General features: G+C 42.0%; 1 protein-coding gene across 2 annotated transcripts in view; it reads left to right on the forward strand.

Moving 5' to 3' along the window:
• The first annotated feature begins 14108 nt into the window (after window positions 1–14108).
• The window catches only part of PRKCB (protein kinase C beta), a 176204-nt gene continuing 163294 nt past the window's right edge, over window positions 14109–27018 (forward strand). For both annotated transcript variants that reach the window (XM_063430532.1, XM_063430534.1), the window contains exons 1-2: window positions 14109–14328; window positions 18876–18907. In XM_063430532.1, the coding sequence (XP_063286602.1) occupies window positions 14168–14328; window positions 18876–18907 (193 nt within the window). In that variant the 5' untranslated portion in view covers window positions 14109–14167. The remainder of the gene's footprint in view (window positions 14329–18875; window positions 18908–27018) is intronic.

Genomic DNA, 27018 nt, shown 5'->3' on the forward strand with positions numbered 1-27018 from the left:
ATTCTAGAAAACAAGGCACACGAATTATCACATAGAGCTAATATGCGTGGTTTCCCAATATTAAAATACAATTGGGATAAGTGGGAAGAAAAAATCAAAACTGCATATGGTCTTTGACATACTTATTATTAAAGTGCATTGATGTAAAAACATGTTATTTTTATTTTTTGCCATATACACTGTCATGCCTATTGTAATACTGAATGGTTACTCTTTTCCATTTCCAAGTTTCCCTTCCCTTCCTACCCCCAATACAATGTTTATATTCTTGTTGTTATACAAATATGTAAAACTTTAATAAAAATATTTGAAAAGAAAATGTATCCGTAACGATGGAACATACGCTGCGCACAGATGGATACACTTGCTCCATCAGTGACCTTATTTAATGGGAGCTTGAAGATGAAGTTCTCCAAATCCCTGAGGAAGTCTCTACCCGGGTGAAACGCATTGGATTGGATGATTGTACCTGGTTTCATTTTGTTGTATTCTTAATGTAATTTTCTGCCTGTTACAGTTTAGACTGCTGATTTATCATCTACCTGGGATTTGTTTCCTGTATATGGTCCACTTTCAGTGGAGATATACTATTTTAATCTACTTTCCTGTGAGTCCAATCATTTATTAAAATTGTTTGTTTTATACATATTGCCCTATTTTGCCTTTCTTTTCTATTTTGCATACCCTAGGCATTTACAGAGTGAAGAGATATCCTCTGAATTCGTACCCCTTTTTGGGAAGATAGGCCTGCATTTCATTGTCATCTTGTGAGTCCTTTCCATTCCCCCCTCCTTTACCCCTTTCCATCAGTGTACGACAATATTACACTATATGCAGTCTTGTTTTTCTTTCAGATTTTTTACACCAGGTTTGATATCTTTATTTGTATTCTATCCAGTGTATCAGGTTTTATTGGTGTTTATATTTCACTATTTTATTATAAGGTGTGTGTAGATTATTGGAGTTTCCTCTTCTGATATACTTTCATGCATACTCATTTTGTTCACTTTGTTGTTGAGTGTTTGTGAGGTGCACTCTTTCATAGCAGCTCGTTGCACCACTTTTCTGCATTATAGTGTTTTTTTTTTTTTTATTCACAGTGGAAGGAAATTTCATTGGTGTTCCGAAACTTAATATGAAAGTGCAGATTTCTCATCATAAAAATCTGTACTTTTATAAACTGTGGTTAAAACAGGACACTAAACCATAGATGGTGTGGAGTGGTCCTTTAAACATCAGCAAGAAATAGACAGAATATATATGTGAGAAGTATTGCAATATAGCTATTTGCCTTAATTTAAAAAATAAATATTTATCAAAGGAACACTATAGGATTAGAAACACAAACGTGTATGCTTGACCCTATAGTGTTAAAAACACATGTAGGGTACCTGGCCTCCCACTTGCTCCCTTAAATATTCTAAAAACTTACCTTATTTCTAGCTCCACAGTGGTCCGCCAGTGCTGCCCTGCCCCATCCCATAGGTAAGAATTGGATTGGCTGAGATTGTCAATTCTGATGATCTCAGCCAAGAAGGTGGGGCGGGGCCAAACGCCACCCTAGCCAAACAGCACCTCTTCATAGAGATGCATTGAATTAACAGAGCATGGAGACGCTGAACAGCAGTACTGCATACTATGCAGCACTGACCCAGAGAGCACCTCTAGTGGCCGTCTGAGGAGTGGCCACTAGAGGTGTTCCTAGGCTGTAATTTAAACACTACATTAAAAAACCTACATCGACTGACTACACTCATTAGAACTGCATTAGGCTGTAGTTGTTCTGGTAACTATAGTGTACAGGGCCGGATTTAGATGAAAAGAGGCCCTAGGCTATTCCACTTATGAGGCCCTTTCACCTCCCATTTTTAAGTTTGTTAATTACATGAGAGACAATAAAATACATCATTACTGTGATATATTTCAATATGGTAAATGAAACATGTTGTGATTGGTACTAACCTTTATAAAAAATGTGGCACGGATAATAAATTAAAAAAAAGTCGAGATGAGGAGGGGGGGGTGATTGTGAGAGGGAGTGGGGTGATAAGGAGAGGGGGGGTGATTCTGAGAGGGGGTGATGAGGAGAGGGGGGGTGATTGTGAGAGGGGGGGTGATTGTGAGAGGGAGGGGGTGATAAGGAGAGGGGGGATGATTCTGAGAGGGGGGTGATTGTGAGAGGGGGGGTGATTGTGAGAGGGGGGGTGATTGTGAGAGGGAGGGGGTGATAAGGAGGGGGGTGATTGTGAGAGGGGGGTGATTGTGAGAGGGAGGGGGTGATAAGGAGAGGGGGGATGATTCTGAGAGGGGGGGTGATTGTGAGAGGGGGGGTGATTGTGAGAGGGAGGGGATGATGAGGAGAGGGGGGTGATTGTGAGAGGGAGGGGGGGTGATTGTGAGAGGGAGGGGGTGATGAGGGTAGGGGGGTGATTGTAAGCGGGAGGGGGTGATGAGGAGAGGGGGGTGATTGTGAGAGGGAGGGGGGGTGATGAGGAGAGGGGGGATGATTGTGAGAGGGGGGTGATTGTAATAGGGAGGGGGTGATTGTGAGAGGGAGGGGGGTGATGAGGAGAGGGGGGGTGATTGTGAGAGGGAGGGGGGTGATGAGGAGAGGGGGGGTGATTGTAAGAGGGAGGGGGGTGATGAGGAGAGGGGGGGTGACTAAAAAAATTACCTTAAATCCTTGGTGGTCCAGTGGGGGCTGCCTGGTGGTCCGGTGGGGTCCCTGGTTGTCCGGTGGCCCTCATTTCCAGTCTGCAGCTCCGCAGATCTGCAGACCATGGATCTCGCGAGACCCAATCAGAGCGTTGCCGTGGTAACCCGCGGCAACGCTCTGATTGGGCAGTGCATGCGAGATCCATGGTCTGCAGCTCTGAACATTGCGGAGCTGCAGACCGCCGGTCTCGGCGATCGCGGCAGGAGGGGCATTGCAGTCTGCCCCGGGCACCCCCCTAGTAAGTGGCACCCGGGGCGAACCGCCCCACCCACTCCCCCCTTAGTACGCCACTGGTCATATCATATGCGTAGAATTTCTCCTTATTTTCGGTTCAGTGTTTTAGTGTTCACTGTTTTTAGAATAGTGTAATTTTAATGTTGCTAACAATTTGAATGTAGGCCCCTCTTGATCTTGAGGCCCTAGGCTGAAGCCTAGTTAGCCTATAGGAAAATCCGGCCCTGATAGTGTCCCTTTAAGGAAAAGCTTTAGAAACAGCAGATAGAGTTCAGCCTAATTCCCAAAATGACGAATGTTGATTTGACTAATCATGGTATTGAAAGGGTTAAAGGCGCAGTAGTAGATTTTCCGGGACAGCTTCAAGCTGTTTTAGACAGGCGAGGATGGAAGCACAGATGGAGTCTGTAAAAACAAAGTAAATTTGAAACTGTTAAGAAATCTATTTTAAAAAGGAAGAATTAAAACAGCACTGTCACTTCTGAGAATCTTTATGAAAAATACATATCTATAACTTTGTAATTTCACTAAATTAATTAACTCAATCAGATTATATCGTTATTATTATAATTTATATAGCAACAACGTATTTTGCTGCGCTTTAAAATGATACAAATGGGAAACAGAGACAATTAAGTTGACTTCTTAAAGGGACCCTCTAGGCACCATAGCAACTTTATTAAAATGAAGCTGTCATGGTGCCTAGAGGTCTTAGTCACAATGCAAAGGAGCAAGATGTGAGATATAAAAAATGATTATTTTGTCTTATTTATGCACCCATTTTTGTGTCAAACATAGCTACTGAATACATTTTTCTGCCATTTCCCATCAGCCATCAGTAGCGAGTTTTATAGAACGCCTCACCCATGAACCACTAAATGGTTTAAACAATTAATAATAGTGAACTTAAAAGAAAATGTCAAAATTCAAGCTACATAATCAAGAACAGACTGTAGATGAGTTGATTTTTTTTTTTTTTTTACTTTGAGTCTGTCCATTCACCTGGAGATTCTAGGAATCTTTCCATCCTGAGAATGTACCAATTAACGTTGAGATTTTGGTAATATAAAGGGAGTATCTAACCTGGATTTGCAATATTCCCGTACTCAGATATGTTCCCGTACTCATTAAACCACTAGGTGTCTGGCTTTTCACCAGGAAAATCTGCCCATTTACACTGAGACCAAGGGATTTATTATGAAATCATAAGAGAAATATTATGCGATTTATCATGACTGGTATAGATTAGCAAATGTGACCTTCAGAGGGTTAATCGCACGGGTGGCAGAGAATCCGAGTGGATTTTAAGATAGGAATTGCAGAGTAATGAATTTCAAATATGATTTAAAACCATTCTCTCTTCTCCAAACATGATAGATCTTCCTTAGTCTAGATTGTTTTATTTTAATCTATTTGATTCAAAAGGCTCGAGGTTTTATAATTTTTATTTTCATAGCTGATGGCATATAAATCATAATTTGGTATTATAATGATTATTGGTATATTAGATATGCATTTTTATTCATTACATCAGTGTAATATGTAGACATGTGCATTTGTTTTCAGCTGAATTGAAAAATGAACAAAAACTTACTTTTTAAATTTATTTAGTCTAAAATCTATTTACTACGAAATATTAACAAGCGAATAAACGAACGGCAAGTAAATTAATTTTATTTGGTGCCATTCATTCATTCGTTGAGCGATTGCTGCTGCTCTGAGCGAACAAATATTCTCCTTTAGAGCATTGTTATCACTGCACCTTATGGATTCTTTCATTTAAAGGGACACTATCGTCACCAAAACAACCTTAGCTTAATGAAGCAGTTTTGGTGCCTCTGCAGTCTCACTGCTCTGTTCTCTGTCATTTATGCATTAATTCACTTTGTTTATGCAGCCCAAGTCACACTTTCCTGCATATGACATCAAATGTTTATACTTCCTTCATTGCACAGTCTGTTTAACTTAGAATTTCTTATCTCCTGCACTGTTAATAGCCGTTTATACCCTGCAGGAGCCTCATATGTGTGATTAAAGTTCAATCTACAGAGCAAGAGATAACAATTTCTAAAGGAAGTTAACATATGACTAAAATGAAACTTTTTTTTCATGCAGGCTGTGTCAGTCACAGCCAGGGGAGGTGTGGCTAGGGCTCCAAGGATGAAAACAAAAGTGATTTAACTCCTAAATGGCAGAGGATTGAGCAGTGAAACGTCAAAGACATGATCTACACACCAAATGGCTTCATTAAGCTAAAGTTGGCTTGGGGACTAAAGTGTCCATGTAAACAGAGTTTATTGGTGGCCCACATTTTTCAAATAAACAATATTTTTTTATGAATTTAAATGAACCAAATAGATATGTGAATGAATTTGGGACAAACCAAAACCGTAAAAAAGTTCGGAACAAATGAATAAACTGAAGTGAAGATTCTATCCATGCGCATCTATATTGATATATAGCAAGAAATTTGGTGTTTTGGAGTTTCAGTGATTTAAAGGTAATAATTAGTAAGCTATTGGTGTACACAAATGTTGCTCTATTCGAAGTTTTACTGATACATACTTAAATTGAAATTTAATCTCCGATAACGTTCAGCATGTAATATAAAAGGAAGCTTTTGAAACTATTCATAAAGCCATAAAAGGTATGTGTTTTGCAAAATGTAGATCATGATAGTCAAATACAAAAAATACAGACTACAAAGGACTGGATTTTATTCCAACAGATAAATATATCGCTGACTCCAACTGAAATCCAATGGAACATTGCTATTTAATTGCCAGTGACATATTTATTTACTGTGATACAATCTGGCTCCAAACTGGTAGATGTTAGAAAGCATACATACCATTTTTATACCCCAAACACAGTGAGGGTCCCAGATTACCAACTGCAGCAAGAAGTGGGTTGTACAGGTAAGGAGACAAACGGTAATTTGAAACCGTTACAACGGTTTTAGCCAAATCGCAATGTGTCTAAATTTAGCACAATCATCAGTTCATCCAAATTCCGTACCGCAAAGCATCATACAGATGTATAACTGAGCAAACGACTAGTGCGATGGAAGAGCACATTTGCTTGACTTGGGAGCTCTGCCTGTGGCGGCAAAAAAAATAATTAAATGCTGATTTTATTAATAGATCAAATAGGAAGTAACCAAAAGAGGGAAATAATAAGACGCAAAACGTCTATATTTATAGATCGTATATTTAAAATATATATCTAATATGTAAATATAGGTTGTTGGTTTGTTTTTTTCCCCCTCTTTTTCCTTCGTCAGGTTACTTTTTTTCACTTGATGGCACTTGTTTCCTTTATATCAGGAAAAATGCGCCAATCAGTATACTGCAAAAAATATACATAATATTTACACTGATTGGTCTAGTATAGCGCGTATTTCTTTGTCCAGATCCTTTTTCATCAAATGTCAGAGATTCCGGACTAATTCGGCCTAACCAAACTTTTCCACCGTGCCGAATTCTGTCTGGAACTGAACGTTCCATGTCGTTCGTTTGATTGAGTACGACAAAGAGTAAAATAATCAAATATGAATGAAATCCCTTTAGATAGGTCTACACTGTTATATAATTATACTTCACTATATTGTTTTCTTTCTTTTTTTTAATGATGTTGACTTTAACATGGATAACATAGAAGAGTCATTAAAGGGACACTATAGTCACCAGAACAACTACAGCTTATTGAATTTGTTCTGGTGAGTAGAATCATTACTTTCAGGCTTTTTGCTGTAAACACTGTCTTTTCAGAGAAAATGCAGTGTTTACATTACAGCCTAGTGATAACTTCACTGGCCACTCCTCAGATGGCTGCTAGAGATCCTTCCTGGGTCATGGCTGCCTAAAATGCATCCAAACATTCAGTGTCTCCACCCTCTGCATGCAGACACTGAACTTGCCTCATAGAGATTCATTGATTCAATTCATCTCTATGAGGAGAGTCTGATTGGCCAGGGCTGTGTTTGAATCATGCTGGCTCTGCCCCTGATCTGCCTCTTTGTCAGTCTCAGACAATCCTTTGGGGAAGCACTGTGATTGGATCAGGCTACCACTTCTGATGATGTCAGCAGACTGCTTGTTTTTTTTTTTAGGCAAACAGCATGCAGAGTTACAGCTTCTGGCTTGAATACAGTACGATTTTTACTATATTTATGGAGGCATGAGGGGCCCAGGGGGGCTAGATGGTGGTTTTAACACTATAGGGTCAGGAATACATGTTTGTGTTCCTGACCCAATAGTGATCCTTTAATTCCACATTATTAATACACTTGTCAAGTACTGATCCCTGGGCGGCAGAAGACCACTCATACCAGAGCTCACATCAAAACAAGAAGTAACCAATCAGAATGCCTACATTATGTTCTTTAGAGTTGAGCATATACCATAAACCCCACGCCCAACATGGGTTAAAAGACACGCTGTGAGCTTCTCTTGAAGTGTGTTCAGACTTGTTAATAGAAAATTGTGAAAATTTATTTTATTCAATGCTAAAAGTGATGGAGAACCCTGAAACTGTTGACGTATGTGGACCACAATTCACAGCATGCACAGCACGGGTAAAGCTTGACAGAGCATGCTGGGCTATGCTATCCAGAGCAATCAGCATTGAGAGGGTTAACCATCTCTGCATTTTGATTATATTTTGTTTTTAAGACAGCATGATTTTTAATGCTTCCTTTTTTTCAATGCAGATACAGAGTTGAGTAACTATTTTTGAAAGGCAATCTCTTGATAAATATTTAGAATACATTACTGTAAGTGCCCCTCAGGGGGTGAACAGCATCTACAGATGGATACTGTGACAACCGCTATAATATGTTTGCAATATTGACAGCTCTTTGCTTAATCGTTAATGCACAGTAAATGACCTCTATCTGTTAACCCCTTGCTAAGCTTCGTGTGCTGTACCTCTAACAGAGAATTAGATCAAACCCACATTTAACCACATGTGTGCCAGAGGCAAGTTTTCTGCTGACATTTCCTTGTGTTTTTAATACAAAGGCAATGCTACATTATCTATTTTCTTTAACATACCATCGTGGTCTGGGGAGTAGGTTTAGTGTGCTATTATAGTGCATCTCGTATGAGCAGATGAGAAGAATTTCTAAACTCATTTGCCCCTTTGATTTTTATTTACGGTAGCTTGAAACAAAAGGTTAATTTTGATGGAACACTGATAACTTGAAACAGGGAGGTGATTTAAATGCTGCAATATGACTTGCTCGGCTTGTTGGAACAAAGGAAGGGCTGCTTTTGTTTATGATGGTACCGTATTTAAAAAGATATAAACCTGGTGCTGGCATTTCATTTTTCAAGCATGAAATAAAAACAATATGCATTCATAACAGAATAATCTGGAAATCTAGAAAAATTCCAAATTAAAATATAAAAGATTTTTTTCCGCCCACACAAATAGTTCCACATTCTGATGAACATATCATGCAAAAACACGGGGTTCAGATTAGTTCATTTACATAATGGGTTTGTCATAATGCTATAATAATGCTGTAATCCTCCAAAAGGAGGCTCCGGGCCCTTATAGCACTTTAGCTTGCGGAAATGCTTTATGTGTGAAGAGTGTGTCATCTATTTTTTTCATTTTACAAAATGTGCAGGTTTCAAAATAAATATACACTTTTCTATATTAACATTGTTACAAATGCTTTGCTGCCAATTAAACAGCTGGTGTTGTTACTTCCTGGTTTGGTTAGCTCAGTGGGACTAAACTCAAGAGGCAGCAATTGCCCAGAGCACCTGCCTTGCAAAAACATGTCATTGAGCTGCATTGGGAAGTCTGTGATTGGACAGACACAGAAAGTCTGGGCGGGGTTAGAAGGGGAGGACATGCAAAGGCAGCAGATAAGAGATCTGCAGCTTTTGCAAGGTGTTTTAAATGCATGTTTTCATTTGTGGTATATCTACTAAACAATGTATTTTTCTCTTTGAATTTATGCAGAGGAGTGTCCATTTAAAGGGACACTGTAGGCACCCAGGCCACTTCAGCTCATTGAAGTGGTCTGGGTGCTGTGTCCCTTTTGCACTTAGTGCTGCAATATAAAATATTGTAGTTCCAGAGAACTGCAATGTTTACATTGCAGCTCTAAGTCTGCCCTCAGTGGCTGCCTACCAGACAGCCACTGGGGCGCTTCCAGAATCCAAACTGACTTTTGGTCCGTTATCATGAGGACCTCCAGCGTCAGATTTTCCCCATAGGAAAGCATTGACCAATGCATGCGCATTAGGTCTCCACTGCCGAGTCACGTCAGCAGGGGCGGAGTCTGACCCAGCGCCTAGGGACATCGGCGCTGGATTCAGGTAAGTGGCTGAAGGGGTTTTAATGGGGGGGACGACGACGACATTAACCCTATAGTGCCAGGGAAATGGCTTTGTTTTCCTGGCACTATAGAACCTCTTTAATATTTATTTATATTTTGCTAGACTACAATTCCTATAAATCTCTTTTATAAACATAGCCAAGTAGAGAATTATGGGTGGCGTAGTTCAATGACAGTTGTGGTTACACGGCTTGATACCCCTGCATCTGTACATCTCACTTAAATATCATAATACTCTATTTAACTGTGGGACCGGGTGGGAGTGGGGAGAGATTATATTATGAAGTGTAATCACTAAACAGTGAATTTGTGTTCAATGTTAAAACTAACTTTGCAAAATTTAGGCCAAGCAATGTCAATTTAGGAATATAGTAGAGTTGGATAATTCATTTCTACAACTTCGCTATTTTGGTGTCATTTTAGCATATGTGGTTTCTAGTTCACCAGGACTGTTTAGTTAATAAACCCCTCTGAGAGTCCACCCCATCATGCATCATGATGTAACTCCCTGTTCATGTTGCGTTGTAATATTTAGGTTTTGTAGAAAGCTGAACTGCAGATTTAAGTTCCCCTGCTGTGAGTCTATGCAAATTTGCAGAATGGGAGAAAATTGAAGGATTTTTTTTTTTTTTTTTTTTATAAATGTGGCTTCCTAATGAGAAACATAATGCTGTATGGGTTTAGCGTAACAATTTTTTCTCACGACTCCCCTTCGCAAAGTAGTAGTTGACAACTTGAAATAATTGAAAAAAAATGTAAAAAAATCAAGTGACAATTTGGATAATCACATCTCAGAGTGTCCCCAGGGAACCACATTACTGTCTGCAATAGCACTAACAGAAACGCTTGCGGAACAGATCAAGAGCTTCACTTATATATACATAATCACATCAAAGTACAGAGACCCTGTTAAACGTCTTCCTCTTCCATCTGGAATCTAACACGTATATGCACAGAAACACATATGCATGCCTCTCAGCATTGGCTGTCCCAGAATCGGGAACATAGTATTCAGTGCTCCTTGCAAGCTCCTAGTGCCCTAAACATCACGTCTAATGATGCGCCCATGCTATGATTGTTGGGGACAGTTCCCTGGTGGTTGGTACGTCTGCAACTTTAGGTAATGCACACATTGACTTTGTTGGAATATTACTGAAATGCCAACGCAGTCAAGAGATATCATCAGGGTCTCCTCACCTTCCAACTTCCTCTCTCGGTTCCAGCATTGAAGTGCCTTTGAGACGGTGAGAAGGATCTGTGATCTCCTCAACGGCCCATCATTGCACACAGCAGGGCCAACGCTCTGATAGTGTCGGCTCTGCATGGGTCGGCAGGGATGCTCCTCTGATCTCCCCTGTCAGCCTCGGCCCATGGCTATCGCGGCCCACCGAGCATTAGCTTGGTTTGCCCGATGGCCAGTCCGGGCCTGGTTATAGCCCATTCATGCACACAAATTCATCTGCCCACTTAAGCTCCGGCCACTTCTCAATGGGATTAAGATTCACATTTTGACCAAGCCATTAGATAAGGTTTTTTTTTTTAAGAATTCTGCAGTTTGTTATTCATTGCACGGCCTAGCTGCACTCCCTTTGTGTTTTGGAAATCACTCAAATGAAGAATTAATAGTTAATTAATTCAGGGCTGGATTAATAGCCCACTGGGCCTGGTGCTGACAATTACAATGGACCTAATTACAGAATCCTATCAACAGAAACAATAAAACAGTAATGCCTCCCTAGCGTCATGTATCTAATGGCGGTGTTGCTGGAGGGAAAAATCACAGGATGCAGATATAAAAATACACATACCCAGCGCTAATCTATCGCTTTCATCTCTCAAGCAAATCCATAGCCCCTATAAGTAGCGTCCCATGAAGCAGGGTGTCAGTGAGCAGGGTAAAAAGGTGGCCCACTGACGCAAGGCACGTAACTGGCACCGCCCAATGGGCCTGCCTGAAGAATTGAAAGGTCAGCCTGGCATGAATGAATGTCAAGCTGCCCGCCAATCACGCAGGCTGGCCAACTAAGGGCGTACTACGCAGACAATGCTCTGAGCTGAGTGAAAATTCGATGCGCTTGTCCTATGCTTTCTGGGGACTGTCCCCTAGCACTCACTTGTCCACTTCTCTCCATACCTTCTTATTAACAGGCGGAAGTCAAAACAACGTGAACCAGAGAAAAGGTATTGAGTGTAGAAGAACCTGGACATGCCACAATATTAGAGAGACCGAAGCAGGAATCACATTTGCCAGTCCACACAAGTTTTATTCCCGTACATCTCTCTGAAGTTTCTATAATTAATACCCTCTGCACAAAGCAATAGTATGTGAAGAGGAGTAAAAAAAATAAAAAAATTTCAATGGGCCTATTCCATGGGCAATGGCCTTCGAGATTCAGCCCCATGTTAATCCAGCCCTGCTAAGACAGGTCACAGACATTAAATCCCAGGATCTGTGATAGAAGGTCGACCAGAGAGGGAGCATTATTCTTTCTTGGACTGATCTCGACATAAGCAGGACAAATGTCCTCAAGGCTACTGGGCCAGACATGCATGCAGGCATCGGATACTATGGTGTGCGCCAGACAGTGACTATTTGCGTGGCTAGCATGTTCGATGCTAAGGTTGACCGATGGATGCAATGCAGTCACCGCCTGCATGCCTAAATTTGTTAACCAATAATTATTTATATTTTACAAACCCACTGTGCAACACTGCAAAACACATGGCAATTAATATATAACAATTATAAGGCTTATGTATGTTAATAACACTATACACTTTTGAAATACCGTAGATATTTATGAATGAAAGTATAGGGTAAAAAACAAACAAAACAAAAATGAAATATAAAATTGCTTTTGCTGAGATTTCTTAGTTCTTTAACACTGTAAAGATGATAAAGGTCTAGCCCAGTGATGGCAAACATTTTTGAGCCTGAGTGCCCAAACCGCAATACAAACCAACCAACTTTTTTTCCTCAACGTGCCAACATGGCACTGAGATTGTGAGGGGTGCAGTGTGTGTGGTTGTGAGGGGGTGCAGTGTTTGTGATTGTGAGGGGTGTAGTGTGTGTGATTGTGAGGGGTGCAGTGTGTGTGATTGCCACGTTGCCCCCCCCCCCTTCCCCCGGATCCGCCACTGCCTCCCACCAACGATACGAAAGCAGAGTAGGCGCCTGCCGTTTTGGGTAGGCGCCTGCTCTGCATTGCCTCCGGGGGGCCTAAGGCCTAAGGCAGTAGTATTAAAAACAAATTACAATGTAAATAACATGTAACCAAACATATCCTGGATATGTTTGTTTACATGCTATTTACATTGTAATTTGTTTTTAATACTACTGCGGTCCCTGAGGAAGTTCTTTTGAACGAAACGCGTAGGACCTATTGCTGTTTCTTTTATTCTATGCTTATGGTGACTGCTCACATTTTTACCAATAAAGTCGCTGTGTTTTTACCCTCATCTAATGAAGTCCTTTATCAGACTGACCATTTGGAAGTGGAAAGTGGAACCCTTGTCAATAATCTCATTAACCATTTCATTGCCCTCATTAACCCTTTTAATACTGTTATTAACCATTTCAATACTCTCTTTAACCCTTACAAGCTTTCCTATTAACCCTTTGATTTCCCATGCAAGCTGACCACAGACAGAGCTTTGCTATCAACCCTTTGATTTCCCATGCAAGCTGACCACAGACAGAGCTTTCTATTAACCCTTTGATTTCCCATTCAAGCTGACCACAGACAGAGCTTGCCTATTAACCCTTTGATTTCCCATGCAAGCTGACCACAGACAGAGCTTTCCTATTAACCATTTGATTTCCCATGCAAGCTGACCACAGACAGAGCTTTCCTATTAACCCTTTGATTTCCCATGCAAGCTGACCACAGACAGAGCTTTCTATTAACCCTTTGATTTCCCATGCAAGCTGACCACAGACAGAGCTTTCTATTAACCCTTTGATTTCCCATGCAAGCTGACCACAGACAGAGCTTTCTATTAACCCTTTGATTTCCCATGCAAGCTGACCACAGACAGAGCTTGCCTATTAACCCTTTGATTTCCCATGCAAGCTGACCACAGACAGAGCTTTCTATTAACCCTTTGATTTCCCATGCAAGCTGACCACAGACAGAGCTTTCTATTAACCCTTTGATTTCCCATGCAAGCTGACCACAGACAGAGCTTGCCTATTAACCCTTTGATTTCCCATGCAAGCTGACCACAGACACAGCTTGCCTATTAACCCTTTGATTTCCCATGCAAGCTGACCACAGACAGAGCTTTCCTATTAACCCTTTGATTTCCCATGCAAGCTGACCACAGACAGAGCTTTCCTATTAACCCTTTGATTTCCCATGCAAGCTGACCACAGACAGAGCTTTCCTATTAACCCTTTGATTTCCCATGCAAGCTGACCACAGACAGAGCTGTCCTATTAACCCTTTGATTTCCCGTGCAAGCTGACCACAGACAGAGCTTTCTATTAACCCTTTGATTTCCCATGCAAGCTGGAAAACGTGGAGAGCTCACCTTTTAACCATTTGAGTGCCAAAGCAATCTGACCTAGAACAAAAATCATTAGCCCATGGATTGCCCATTCAAGCTAATACAGAGCTGCTCTCAGGTAAAGCCAGCGGCGGTGGGCGTGGCAGTGTAGGCGGGGTTATGTAAGCAGTGGGCGGGGTTATGAAGGCAGGAGGCGGGGGATTATAAAGAAAGAGGGCGGGGTTGTGCGTACCCTGGGCGGGGTTATGGAGATTTTGTGGGCGGGGCCGGGAGGTGACGCGGCGGTGCGGAGAGGTGCTGGCAGAGCGCAGTGCGCCCGGGGAGAGCGGACAGAGCGCACCGCACAGCGCACCATGGCGGACCCCACATCCAGCGAGCCCGACGAGAACACCACCCGCTTCGCCAGGAAAGGCGCCCTGAGACAGAAGAATGTGCATGAGGTGAAGGACCACAAGTTCACCGCGCGCTTCTTCAAGCAGCCCACCTTCTGCAGCCACTGCACCGACTTCATCTGGTGAGAGAGACTGGGGGGTCCTCACACTGTATGGGGGGGGGACTGGCAGGGGGTCCTCACACTGTATGGGGGGGGGGGCTGGCAGGGGGTCCTCACACTGTATGGGGGGGGGGCTGGCAGGGGGTCCTCACACTGTATGGGGGGGGGGACTGGCAGGGGGTCCTCACACTGTATGGGGTGGGGGGGCTGGCAGGGGGTCCTCACACTGTATGGGGTGGGGGGGGGGCTGGCAGGGGGTCCTCACACTGTATGGGGTGGGGGGGGGGCTGGCAGGGGGTCCTCACACTGTATGGGGTGGGGGGGGGCTGGCAGGGGGTCCTCACACTGTATGGGGTGGGGGGGGGCTGGCAGGGGGTCCTCACACTGTATGGGGTGGGGGGGGGCTGGCAGGGGGTCCTCACACTGTATGGGGTGGGGGGGGGCTGGCAGGGGGTCCTCACACTGTATGGGGTGGGGGGGGGGCTGGCAGGGGGTCCTCACACTGTATGGGGTGGGGGGGGGCTGGCAGGGGGTCCTCACACTGTATGGGGGGGGGGGGGCTGGCAGGGGGTCCTCACACTGTATGGGGGGGGCGGGCTGGCAGGGGGTCCTCACACTGTATGGGGGGGGGCTGGCAGGGGGTCCTCACACTGTATGGGGGGGCTGGCAGGGGGTCCTCACACTGTATGGGGGGGGCTGGCAGGGGGTCCTCACACTGTATGGGGGGGGCTGGCAGAGGGTCATCACACTGTATGGGGGGGGGGGCGCTGGCAGGGGGTCCTCACAGTGTATGGGGGGGGGGCTGGCAGGGGGGTCCTCACACTGTACCGACTTCATCTGGTAAAAGGGGGCTGGGGGTCAGACAGGGGGTCCTCACTGTATGAGGGGGTCTTCATACTGCAAGGGGGGGGGGGCTGGGGGTCAGACAGGGGATCCTCACTGTATGAGGGGGTCTTCACACTGCAAGGGGGGGCTGGGGGTCCTCACACTGCAGGTACAGTGATTTACTGAGATGGGGCTTACCTACAGGAGTCAAAATTGTCATCCTTCATTAAGGAGGGTTCATTAATAGAGTTGGGTACTTGTATCAAATAATGGGATTTGTTAATATAGGGGGATTCTTTAATAGAGAGGGTCTTTGTTTCATATAATACCAGGTATAGGAGACTCTTTAATGTATGACTCTTGGGCAGTGATGGGTATCCCTGGCACTCCAGATATTTGGGGACTCAACATTTCATGAGGCTCAGCCAGCCTGTGAAAACTGAGTATCATGGGTAATGTGGAGGGCCAGGTTACCCATCACTGGGTGGAGGATTTAATAAGAAAGAGGTTATTAAATGTAGTGCCCTTCTGATGTTTTGCAATGAATTTCCTACACTTAGATGCCTATGCACAGGGTTAAACGATCACTCCTTATTCCTTTTCTTGAGATTTAATGCATGCTTTTTCCTGAGTTGTCAATACAATTAAATAATTTGATTTAAGATTGAAAAATTAACCCATGGCAGGTTTTATTTTAGTTTGATCCCTTCGTTGGACCTGGTCAGTGGCAATAATGTTTTATATTGCCATATTGAATTGCAGCAAAGCTGCTAATGCATCATATATGGAAGCATTGCACCTTTCCTGGCCTGCCTTATACAGAGGCAAACACTGCAAAGATCTTCTTCAACAGCATAGATATTCGCCTCATCCCCTTTTTCATTCATTGATCCTTAATGTGCTCATACCTGATGCAGGATTAATGGACTAGTCTGTTCTCTTTACTGTGTGTACCCCTTCTCAGCTGTGGCAGGTGTTATCATATAATGGCATTCCACATACAGTGGTTTTTATGCTAGATCTATCTAGTTACTAAGCTGCAACATGTTTCCCTGCTAGATACAGTACAGATAGTATCACCGTCCTCATGTACTCACACACAGGAAGAGGTCTTGAGGTTGGTTGGGGTGTTTTATTAGAATGTAAGGAGGGGAGGGGTTGGAGGCTACTTGCTGCGAATATAATTCATTTCACCAAGAGCACAGAAAATGTCTCTGTGGTTATTATCCCATTGTTTTAGGGGTCACCTTTTTTGGAATCGTAAGGCTAGAACCCAGTTTTTGCAGCCTTGGAGATTCCGATCACACCATCAGATCACCGGTTAGGCTGCGGCACTGATGACAGCTGGAAGGATTTGAATGAATGGTGTGTACAGGGGGATTGCATGGGAAAACACCGCTGTTGTGACAGCAGTTAGGGATTTGTAGGATCCTGCCAGTCTCTTGGCGCTGGAGATTAGGACGACGGGTCTTTCTAATGAATGAGTGACATCGGCCAGATGAATGAGTTCATCATGGAAGCCAAAATATTCTAAGCTGAACACTTGGGAATCTATAAACAAACATTCTGCAGGGTGTAAATACAAGAATATAATGTTAGCTTTCTAAAAAATACAAAATATTTTTCTTTTCAGAATAGTGACAATTTGTAGTTTTGAATTAGTTTTTTAGTTTGGTATACATGTTGAACAGTATTTAAGTTTAAATTTTATTCAAAGAAACAGTTTTAACAATTCTAAAATAAAATAGAAAAGTTTCCCTATAGCGTTTTTGTTATAGCCTGTTGTACATGCTATTTGCTTGTATGTAGTTCCCTTAAATTGACGTTTTATATTAAATGTTTTTAGTATTTTTGTTCCGGAGATGTACTCCATACATTGCATCATAACATGGTATTCACTGACGCTGAAAATGGTGTAACCTATATAATCTTACATTTCATGTATTGTTGGGAGTTGATAATTCTAACATATTTTGGGCTTGCTCACCCACTGGCAAGGAAATGGTTAAGGAGTGGAGCTGCATCCTTTAAACTATGGGCTTGCAGAGCATTATGGGAGTTGTTGATCAGTTAATATCTGTTTGGCATAGTTTTCTGTATTCTAAAATGTTATCTTAATGTTAATGTAGAATCTGTTACCTTAAATCAGAAATTTGGAAATGTTATAGCTATTCATCTATTGCTCTATTAAAACGCTCGTCGTCAGAGGCTGGCTGAGAGTGTTCAGGGGGAGCAGGCCTGCACAGGACTGCCTTGTATCCCTACTTGATTGCTCTACGTTGACTGTTTTGCCGCTCTGTGCTGTATTAATATTCAGATAACCTGGTTTTAGGCATTACTAGTGGTTAACTCCAGCTGTTGCGGACTGCATTCCCTTGATCCTCAGACAGCCAAATTGCTACCTCCATGTGAAGTTAGATGTAGTCCAGAAGGGCTGGAGTGCGAAGATAAGCCATCACCAGGACAAGGTTTCTTCCCTAAAATATACTACCCCCTGACTTTCTATGGAGTGTCCGTTCTTGTGCTGCTATTTCACCCTAAATCCAGTGTTAAGTGAAGAAGCCTCACTGTGTTCTCTGATCCGGTGTTTCTCTCTAAATGTATTTATTTCCCTAGCTGTGTGTTGCTGTGCGATTCTCTTTTGCCCTTTTGTGCCTATCCGTGTGGTTCCATTACTGCAACGACGACAAGCCATGGCTCACCAGATGTTTATGAATTACAATATCCACGATTCTCTGCCATTCTCTTGAATGTCAGAGCATCATGGGGAATGCAGATTACAAACATATGGGGTACCAAGGTTAGCCATCTCTGCACTATATGTGTATCCCCTTTTTTGTCTGTGACCGTTTTCTCTTTATTTTCCTGTTTTCCTGTCTGTATTGGATGGTTAGTAGCTCTGTATAATATTGTGACTTTTCAGGTTTCATTCTAATATTGCAAATCTCATTTGGTCCTGTTGTACTCTGCACTCTGAAATACACTATATAGGGCTACATCTGCAATGTGTTGGTCTTTACCAGACAATGGGTTTATCCACTACATTGTGAAATTGCAGTGAAAACATTTGACGAAAATAGACAAGTTGTGAAAGAAGCAGAATTTGAAAATTTCACATGTCTGCAGCTTGTAAATCTGACTCTCCTGTCATTGTTAATGTCACATCGATTAAATATTGGAAATGAACATGTTGTTATCTTGGTAAATACCCAAAGTCGAACTAACGGTTGAGCACCGAGAGATCGAAGAACTGCAGAAATTTGTTCTGTACCCCAGTAATAAGAGCCCCTTGGTGCATGGCGCAATCGTAGCGAGTCCGACACTTGAATTGATAATAAGGAACTGAAACTTCATAAATATCACTTCCCCATCAGTGAGGGTAGTCTTTGGGTGCTGAAGAATCCTTTCTCAAGCTGCTTGAAAAACGTTTGCCAAACACCGTTGCTCATCCTAGCACCATAACCACTGCAATAAACTGTAATAGTTATGGTGCATGGACTGCCCCTTTAAGGCCTAGCAAATTCAAGTTTCCATGAAAAGCGATTTGGTATCCAGCACTGTTGACGTGCTACATTAAATATTCCTGGATGTCAATTAGAGGGTTAATATATTGAAACGATTCCAGGTCCGTTTATTCAGAAAAGCCCCAGGTGACATTCTATATATATATATATGTGTATATGTGTTTTGCAGATTCCTTACTCTCACTTAAAGTATTTTTTTTTCTTCTCTTTCTCTTGCAGGGGATTTGGCAAGCAGGGCTTCCAGTGTCAAGGTTAGTGCTATTCTCCTTTGCTGACTGTACTAGACGGATAATAAAGGCGGTGAAGGCTCGAGGTGCCAAGTTTTGATTTATTGACAGTCCTCTGCTCATTTCATGCCACCGTTTAGAATGGGCAGGATGATATCCTGCTGGTTGCAATTATTATATAGCCAATAATGATGTTAACGTTTCCTAAGAAATGTTAAAGTATCTCTTTGTGCATCCTCTGAATGCCCAGCGTGTGTTTATAGTAGGGCTGTTTCTGGGGTACAGGTTGTACCCCACTCTAAGCTAGAGATTGGCATAGAATGTCTATAAGTCAGACAGTTCAATGTACCGTACTCACAGAGCTCTGCTCCGAGCGCTGAGATTTTCATATAGACTCTGTTACTCTTACAGTAAGCACAGGAATGGCTCAGAGAATACAAAAATGGCTTTATGTTCAAATCAATACAGCTTTTCAAAACCATAAACCTGGCACTCACAGCTAGAAGAGAAATAAATAAACCATGTCTTTTCTAGAAATTATTCTAGTTCATTAGATGCTATGTATTTCTGAAAAGTAGTCTAAAGTGGGGCATTCACCACAAAAACCAGAGGAACCAGCCGGCACATCCCCTTTTACATTTTTGTTTTGCACCACGTTTTAGAACAGATCACGTTTGATAAATCTTCCCCTTTTATACACCTCCTAGACCATTGGTATAACATAGGGGAATTTATCAAAGTGTTGTGTTCTGAAGAATGGTGCAAAGATGTCAAAGTGGAGGAGTTGCTGATTCCGTCTGTTTTAGTGGTGACTGCCTCACTTTGAAACTGAATCTTAGGCCAAAATAGCTGAGCTGGAATAATTCTCCATTTTGTTTAGTTTGCTGCCAATTCTCCACTTTTATCGGTTTAGTAAACTAGGTTTATAATATTTTTTGTGCAAATACAATAGGGGATAATCTGCTAAATACAGATACAATAAAGAAACATAGCGTTTAACTGTGTGGGGACTGGTACTAATATGTACAAATTTATGGAGTAAAAACAGCCTCGAATGGTATCTTTTCCTTCAGTATCCAATGTATTGTCCCTCCTCACATATTCGTCATCGAATGGATGTATATATCTCAAAAGAGAAAAATATACACAAAAATGTAGTGCACTTCCAGAGTATAATAAAAAAGTATTTAATGACTTACATTCAGGTACAAAACAAACAGCCTGTCACCATAAAACGTCTTATGGTATATATCTCAGGACGTTTTATGATGAATATGTGAGGAGGGACAATACATTGGATACTGAAGGAAAAGATACCATTCGAGGCTGTTTTTACTCCATAAATTTGTACATATTAGTACCAGTCCCCACACAGTTAAACGCTATGTTTCTTTATTGTATCTGTATTTAGCAGATTATCCCCTATTCTATTTGCACATATCTATTGAAGACAAGAGGAAGTCTTTGGGGATTCACCTGGATACTTCACCTAAAATATAAAGGGAAGTCCCGGTTTGCTTCAAATTATATATATATATATATATATATATATATATATATAGTTTCTTCACTGGGTTGTGTTCACATATATTGTTATTTTCGGTTATAATATTTTTTGTTTCCCTCTACTTAGATTTTTAAAACAAATAAAAAAAAAAAATAAAAAAAAAATTCTCTGAAGTTTGCAATTTTCTTGTCTGGTTTAAAGCCTTTTAAGAAATAAGGCTGATTTCAAAACCTTTGGTGATCCCATAGTTGATTTAAAAAAAAAAAATAAAAAAAAAAAATTGTCAGAGGCAACTAGCCAAATATAATTTCACGGAATGCTTGGCCTTCAGGTCTATTATATCAAGACGTTGGGTGTTTCATATCGCTGGACAGTCCTGCCTGATTTGGGACTCTTGTCCCAAATTCCTGTTTGTTTATGTTCTGGAGCCTGCTTCTAGGGACACTCCCCGAGAGACTCCGCAGCTAGAGCTAAAATTTGGGATCAACATGGCAGTTCCATTCGTGTTTCGAGATGACATGTTCCTTTACCAACTGCTGAAGGTCCACTTTCTGTTTGTTTCATGGCACACAATGTTGGGATATGATACTTTCCTGCAATTTTAGAAAAAACTATCTTAAAAGAACACTCTAGGGTCAGGAACACAAACATGTATCCCTGACCCTATAGTGTTTAAATCACTATCTAGTCCCCTCTTGCCCTTACTAAATATATAAAAATCTTTCCTTTATTCCAGTTTGCTGCTGGCTCTGCCCCTGATCAGTCTCCTCGACCGACATCAGAAGTGGTTTTCTCAGCCAATTACAATGCTTTCCCATAAGAAAGCATTTGACTGGCTTAGATTGCCAAGGGGGTGGGGCATGGGCAGAGCCAAACGCAACCCTGGCCAATCCTCATCTCCTCATAGAGCTACATTGAATCAATGCATCTCTCTGAGGAAAGTCCAGTGTCTGCATGCAGAGAGAGGAGACACTGAATGTCAGTCACACTGTGCAGCACTGCCCCAGGAAGCACCTCTAGTAGCCATCTGAGGAGTGGCCAGTGGAGTTATCCCTAGGCTGTAATGTAAGCACTGCATTTTTCTATGGGGGAAAAAAAGTGTTTACTGCAAAAAGCATAAAGGGAATGATTATACTCACCAGAACAAATACAATAAGCTATAGTGTCTCTTTAAGATTCCCCAGCTTGGAGACTGCTTATTTCACTGGGTGATATAAGCTTTTGGATTGCTGGTTAAGGTGAAGTTCACTTAATGAACTTAAAGGCTTAATTAAAATGTCCGCTTTTTAAAAAAAAAATATATATTTCAATTTTTGTCTTTCCGGAGGTAGTTCAGACATGCTGAGTAGTTTGTTTATATATAATCTCAGTTATAATATGGGAAGTTGCTGAGAATGTTATTTATTTATATTTTTTGGCTAATGCACTGTCTACCCGATGTGTAGGGGATTGTTCTGTGAGCTCCTCTTTGATCCGTTTACTTAGTATGTTAATGAGCCCCTCGATTCTCAGAAAAGTCTTGAAGACCTGAATCTGGTTTAAAGGGTTACTCCAATCTCAATGAGCATTTCAGTGATTTGAAGTGAGTGTTCATTGTGCCTAGAATCTGTATGAACGTTTCGCTATGAACGCTGTGCATACAGAGTTTAACCTCTCTGCGGCCATAGTTGTAACGCTGTGTCTGGCAGTGCACAGAATAAGATTACCAGATGGCTTATAATCTGTCCAAACAATGGTTTCTGAAATGCAGAGCATGCTGACACCAGAGAAGCAATGGCAGATTGTCCCACCTACGTGCCTCCCATGGTTTTCTCTTAGCCAATCTCCCCTGACCTCCCTTTCGATCCAAGGGCGCGTAACATCCGCTGTGGAAGATCGGGCTTCAGGGACAACTTGGCTTCGGTGCTGAAACTGAAGTACATTTTTAGCTTTTATTTTCACATCTGGGGGTGCAGGGCAGTCTGTCAGCAAGGATCACTCTAACCAAAAAGAGGGCAGTTAGAGTACCCCAGAAGCTTACATTTTATGGAGTCCGAAGAATGATTGCACGAATACGTATACAGACCTAATGCTGGCTTGCTGTTTTTGCTTTTTTTTTTTTTTTTTTTTTTTATCTGTGGCTGATTCAAATGGTAATTATTGGGAAAACCACCTCAGAGTATGTACAATTTATGTTTATTACAAAAAAAAAGGGAATACTTCCTATTTACTCCCCTACCCCCATTATCCTGAGTTTGTAATCTTTTTACAATAGTCTTTAGGTCACTTTTGTCTTCATTCATTTACTTTGAGCAGAATGATCAAGTATCAAAAATAATCCTTCCTTTAATATTATTTTCTATCACTTTCCCATTTCCTCTTTCCACTATTACATCATTTTCAGACGACCTAGAAGTACAAAACACAAAGGAACCTTCCATGCTAAAATTAGGGCATTTTTTTTTTTAAAAAAAAAATGCAAATGATCTATGTGCGTTGAGAAAAAAAAAAGGATGTTTAATAGAATTTGCTAAATTAGTTTTAGTACAATTTTGTTTTTATTATTTTTTGCTATGCAAGCTTACTTGGCAGCTTGCCAGAAATTTCCAGCTAAAATCTCAACCCGCTTCTGTTTATGTGCTGATTCGCATTGAGACTGTTGATATTGCTTGAGAGGCTGACTCCTTTAACCCCTTAAGGACACACGACGTGTGTGACACGTCATGATTCCCTTTTATTCCAGAAGTTTGGTCCTTAAGGGGTTAAAGGGACTTCCTAAGCCAGGTAACCTCTGATGCTTGCTGTAGTGATTGTGTTGCACAGTGTGTTCCAGAGCTGTCCACTGGCTTAATGTCAAACCATTTAAGGAACATTTTGGCTTAAACCAGCTCTCTCCCTGTCCCCCAGAGCTCACCCCATCTTGGCTGCATTAATTGTGTGGAATAAACTCTTGTTCATTATTAATTTAACTTTTGTTGAACGAGGGCCAATAAGCTGTATTTACATTGCTTATGTATAGAATTATTGCAGAATTTTCTAATTTAGTCCATTAATTACACCCCAAATCAGCAGTTCTTTCCCCTGAATTTGATTTACCTACTTTGCATAAGTGGGGAAAATTCCCTATAAAAAAACGCTATAGAGTTTGCTGCTATTTGGTTGTGATGTCTTGTAAACGGTGACTATAGTAAGTTGCCTGAGCAGAGGTCGGGCAGAGCTGACATATTTAAAGGGACACTCGAGACTCCTAAAGCACATTAACTGCTGAAATGCTTTGTGTGAACAGCGTGTCCTCTCGTTTGTAATTTTTTAAAAAAAAATTTAATTCACAAAAAGTGCAGTTTTCTATAGAAATTGTCCCTTTCATACATTAACCATGTTACAAACCCTGGCTTTCAAGTAGATCGCCCGTCCGGTTACTCCCTGGTTGTTTAAACGCAAGAGACTGCACCTGCCTTGCAAAGACTTCTCGTTAAGCTGCATTGGGAAGTTTGTGATTGGACAATTCCAAGACCGTTTCATTCAATTATTAATTTCACTAATTAGAATTAAAAATATGCACAACTATTTATATCCAGCGCTCATTAGTTTTAGAACGTAAGGCCGCAATAGCTGAATTGGAAACATTCTCAAAGTCTGCTATCTTTTTAGTTGTCTTTTTTTGTGCTAAAATTTTAAATGAGCCCGCTGGCATGCTGAAAAGGTAAAGTGGCAAATATCAGCGATGTAGAATTCATATGTGATGGCTATCTTTTAAACCAAGCCAGTTATTAGCATCCCAAATGCATGTGCCGTATGCAGGAATGCGGTCCATAAACTTGGTGTTCAAAATATTTGGCATTTAAGCCTTAGAACCGTCGCTGTGCTGTAGTGTACAATACCAGCATAGATTTTAGATGACGATTGCAACGAGGAAATGGTGTTCCTTAGAGTGCAACGAGAGGGTGCTTTTTAATAGAATGCTTTCATGGTCTATTCAGTAGTAAGGCTGACTTGGAGGATTCATTGGTACACATCGTATTATAGGCCTGAATTTCCTAAGCTGAAATCGTGGTTTATATCAATTAGCAGTGTGTGTTACTACTGCACAGGAAACCTTAATACCACAGTTTAATTTTACATAGTGACACACCTGATACAGTTACTGCTGACATTATATGATTGTGATCTCACACATAGGGTTACATGCCAGTGCTCTGGTCAATGTGTCTTAGGGTATCTTGGAATCAATTGTAAACATACTTTGCTTTTTATATATAAAGTGGAGCTCTGTGATACACTAGTACAGTCCTACTAAAGGGTTCTGTTCAAACTCACTGCAAATTGCTGTGGAGCTCTGGGAAACCGCCACACATGCTGTACGTTGCTGTGAGTTTTATATGCTGTACATTGTAAACACCATTAGCTCAGGTATGGCATTCCATAGGCGTAGCACTAAAAATTCTATAACCACTTCTCATTGAAGATGGTATGGCCCCTGGAATATACTGGTGGTTTCCCCCATTTCAGTGCTTAACCATTTTGTAACTGATTAAGGGTTCCGTGGTGCCTCCAGTCTGACCCATCACTGCTACTTGGGCTGATGATTCTGTATTAGCCCATGTAGTGATGGGTTGAAAGGATCAGCCAAACGTCCAGTCTGGGGGGCGGAGCCTGGCTAGCGAGCGAGCAAGACGTGCTCAGCTCGAGCTCCCGCTGAACGGGAAATTTAACGCTGAAAATAAGGGCGCACATACCGGGAAAATCCACAAACGGGGGCTCAACAGATGGAGGAACCCAGTAGGCGCCCGCAGATACCGGTCTCATCTCCCGGAGTGCCCGGGACCCGAAACGGCAGAACGAGGCAAGTGAGAGAAGGGGAGTTGGGAAGGCGGCCACAAGCACGCACGGAACTTCCCCCCCCCCCCCCTTTGGACCGGTGGGGGACATCCCGGTCCCCGCCACACAGACCCAGCCCGGTCACTGACCTGCTATTGCAAACGACGGTTCAAGCAGACGGACCAGAGGGGAAGGCCTTGAAAATGGCGGCCAAAAGCGACGACTGCACTCGTGACATGCAGCAGCAGCATGTATCTCATTACCCCACCCCTAAAGCGAGAGACTCTCTGGACATCATTTTTGATAAGTTTTGGGCCCAGCTAATGGCCCATATACGACCAGCTACGGTCATACCACTCCCTGACCCACCTAAAAAGCAAACCAGCAGCCCTGGGAGGACCGGGAAACCTCTGATGGGCGCAAAAAAACGCCAATCCACAGTAACCAAAATGAAGCGCCTGCCTGGACAGAGGGCAACGGGGGGACCAACCCGCAGGTACCGGCCACACAAACGGAGGGCTACAGAACCCACACGACGGCCCGTGCCAGATACATGCAAGGCCCGCCGCACCCGCTCGTCGGGAAAGACCCTGGACCCAAGTGGACCCCAGGCTCGTGGCCTGAAGGTACCAGCCCTCACACTGATCCAGGGCCGAGGAGGAGCCAGGCCTACGAAGGGCTGCAAGGCTGACCAGCTAAGCCTCTTCAACTGCCCCTACACCCAGCTGTGTATAGGGATCGGGTGATCGACCTGCAGGAGAGATGCAGCTGAATTGGCCTTACATACAGTGGGGCTGTAATGCTCAAACCATACCTGGACTCTCCTAAACACACTTGCGCTTTAAGTAACGTTTACCTTTTGTTTATAACCGTTGCCAGGGGTTTTAAAATCTGCCGTATTATGCATTATTTTACAATATAACATGTGCACTGATCTCCTGTCACAATCTGGACACACATATAGTATACCATGCACTGCATAGCCTTGTTTATATTTGAAATGCACATCTCAGGGTGTCCTTCTTTGTCACTCTTCTGCATACTCTTATCTGATCTGTACGTCCTGTTAACTCATCTAAACCAAACGAGAACATAAGCGGTCGAAATATCGATCCTATTACTTTAAATATGCAGCCGACAACATTGTTAAGCTGGAATGTACCTCCATATTTAGATGTAATTACTTCTTATAACTAGTCTAGCAACGACAAGCGTAGATGGTTATTATTTTTTTTTGTGTGTGTTAGCGTGCTCCTACTGTTTGACCTAAACTTATGTGTCAGGGAATTATTGAACCTGCTTCTTTATCCTATACAAAGCTTACACACTTAAAAAGAGTGTATTATTTGCAAGTAACCTTATCCTGTTCCTATTATACTAAAAAATGTGCACTGTCTAGCTATTACCCTACTTGTTATCTATGCCAAGAAGCTCAATGAATGCCGTTGGGGTACCTAGAGCCAGTTGTAATCACTATATGCACTGCAAAAATAAAAAATTCAAAAAAAAAAAAAAAAAACGTCCAGTCTGCGTACAGCCGAGGACATTCCATTTCCTTTGGTCTTGATAAGTTGTTCTGGTATCGAGAATCTTTGGAGCTTATAAGTGGTGAAATTGTTTTTTTTTCTTTTTTCTTTGCTTTGCAGTTGGTTTTCCTCGTAGTAAATTTTTTTTTTTTACAGACTATCTGAACCCTTTTTCTCCAGTTCTCTTATCCTAAATATACCGTACATTGGACATATTCAGTGTATATATCCCAGGACTTCAGTCCAACTCTCCTCAAGTTTGGAAAGCCCGTTGGCGCTCACATACACTTCAAATCAGTCTCCTC

Source organism: Pelobates fuscus, chromosome 8, assembly GCF_036172605.1.
Source record: "Pelobates fuscus isolate aPelFus1 chromosome 8, aPelFus1.pri, whole genome shotgun sequence".
In the NCBI taxonomy this organism is placed as follows: domain Eukaryota; kingdom Metazoa; phylum Chordata; class Amphibia; order Anura; family Pelobatidae; genus Pelobates; species Pelobates fuscus.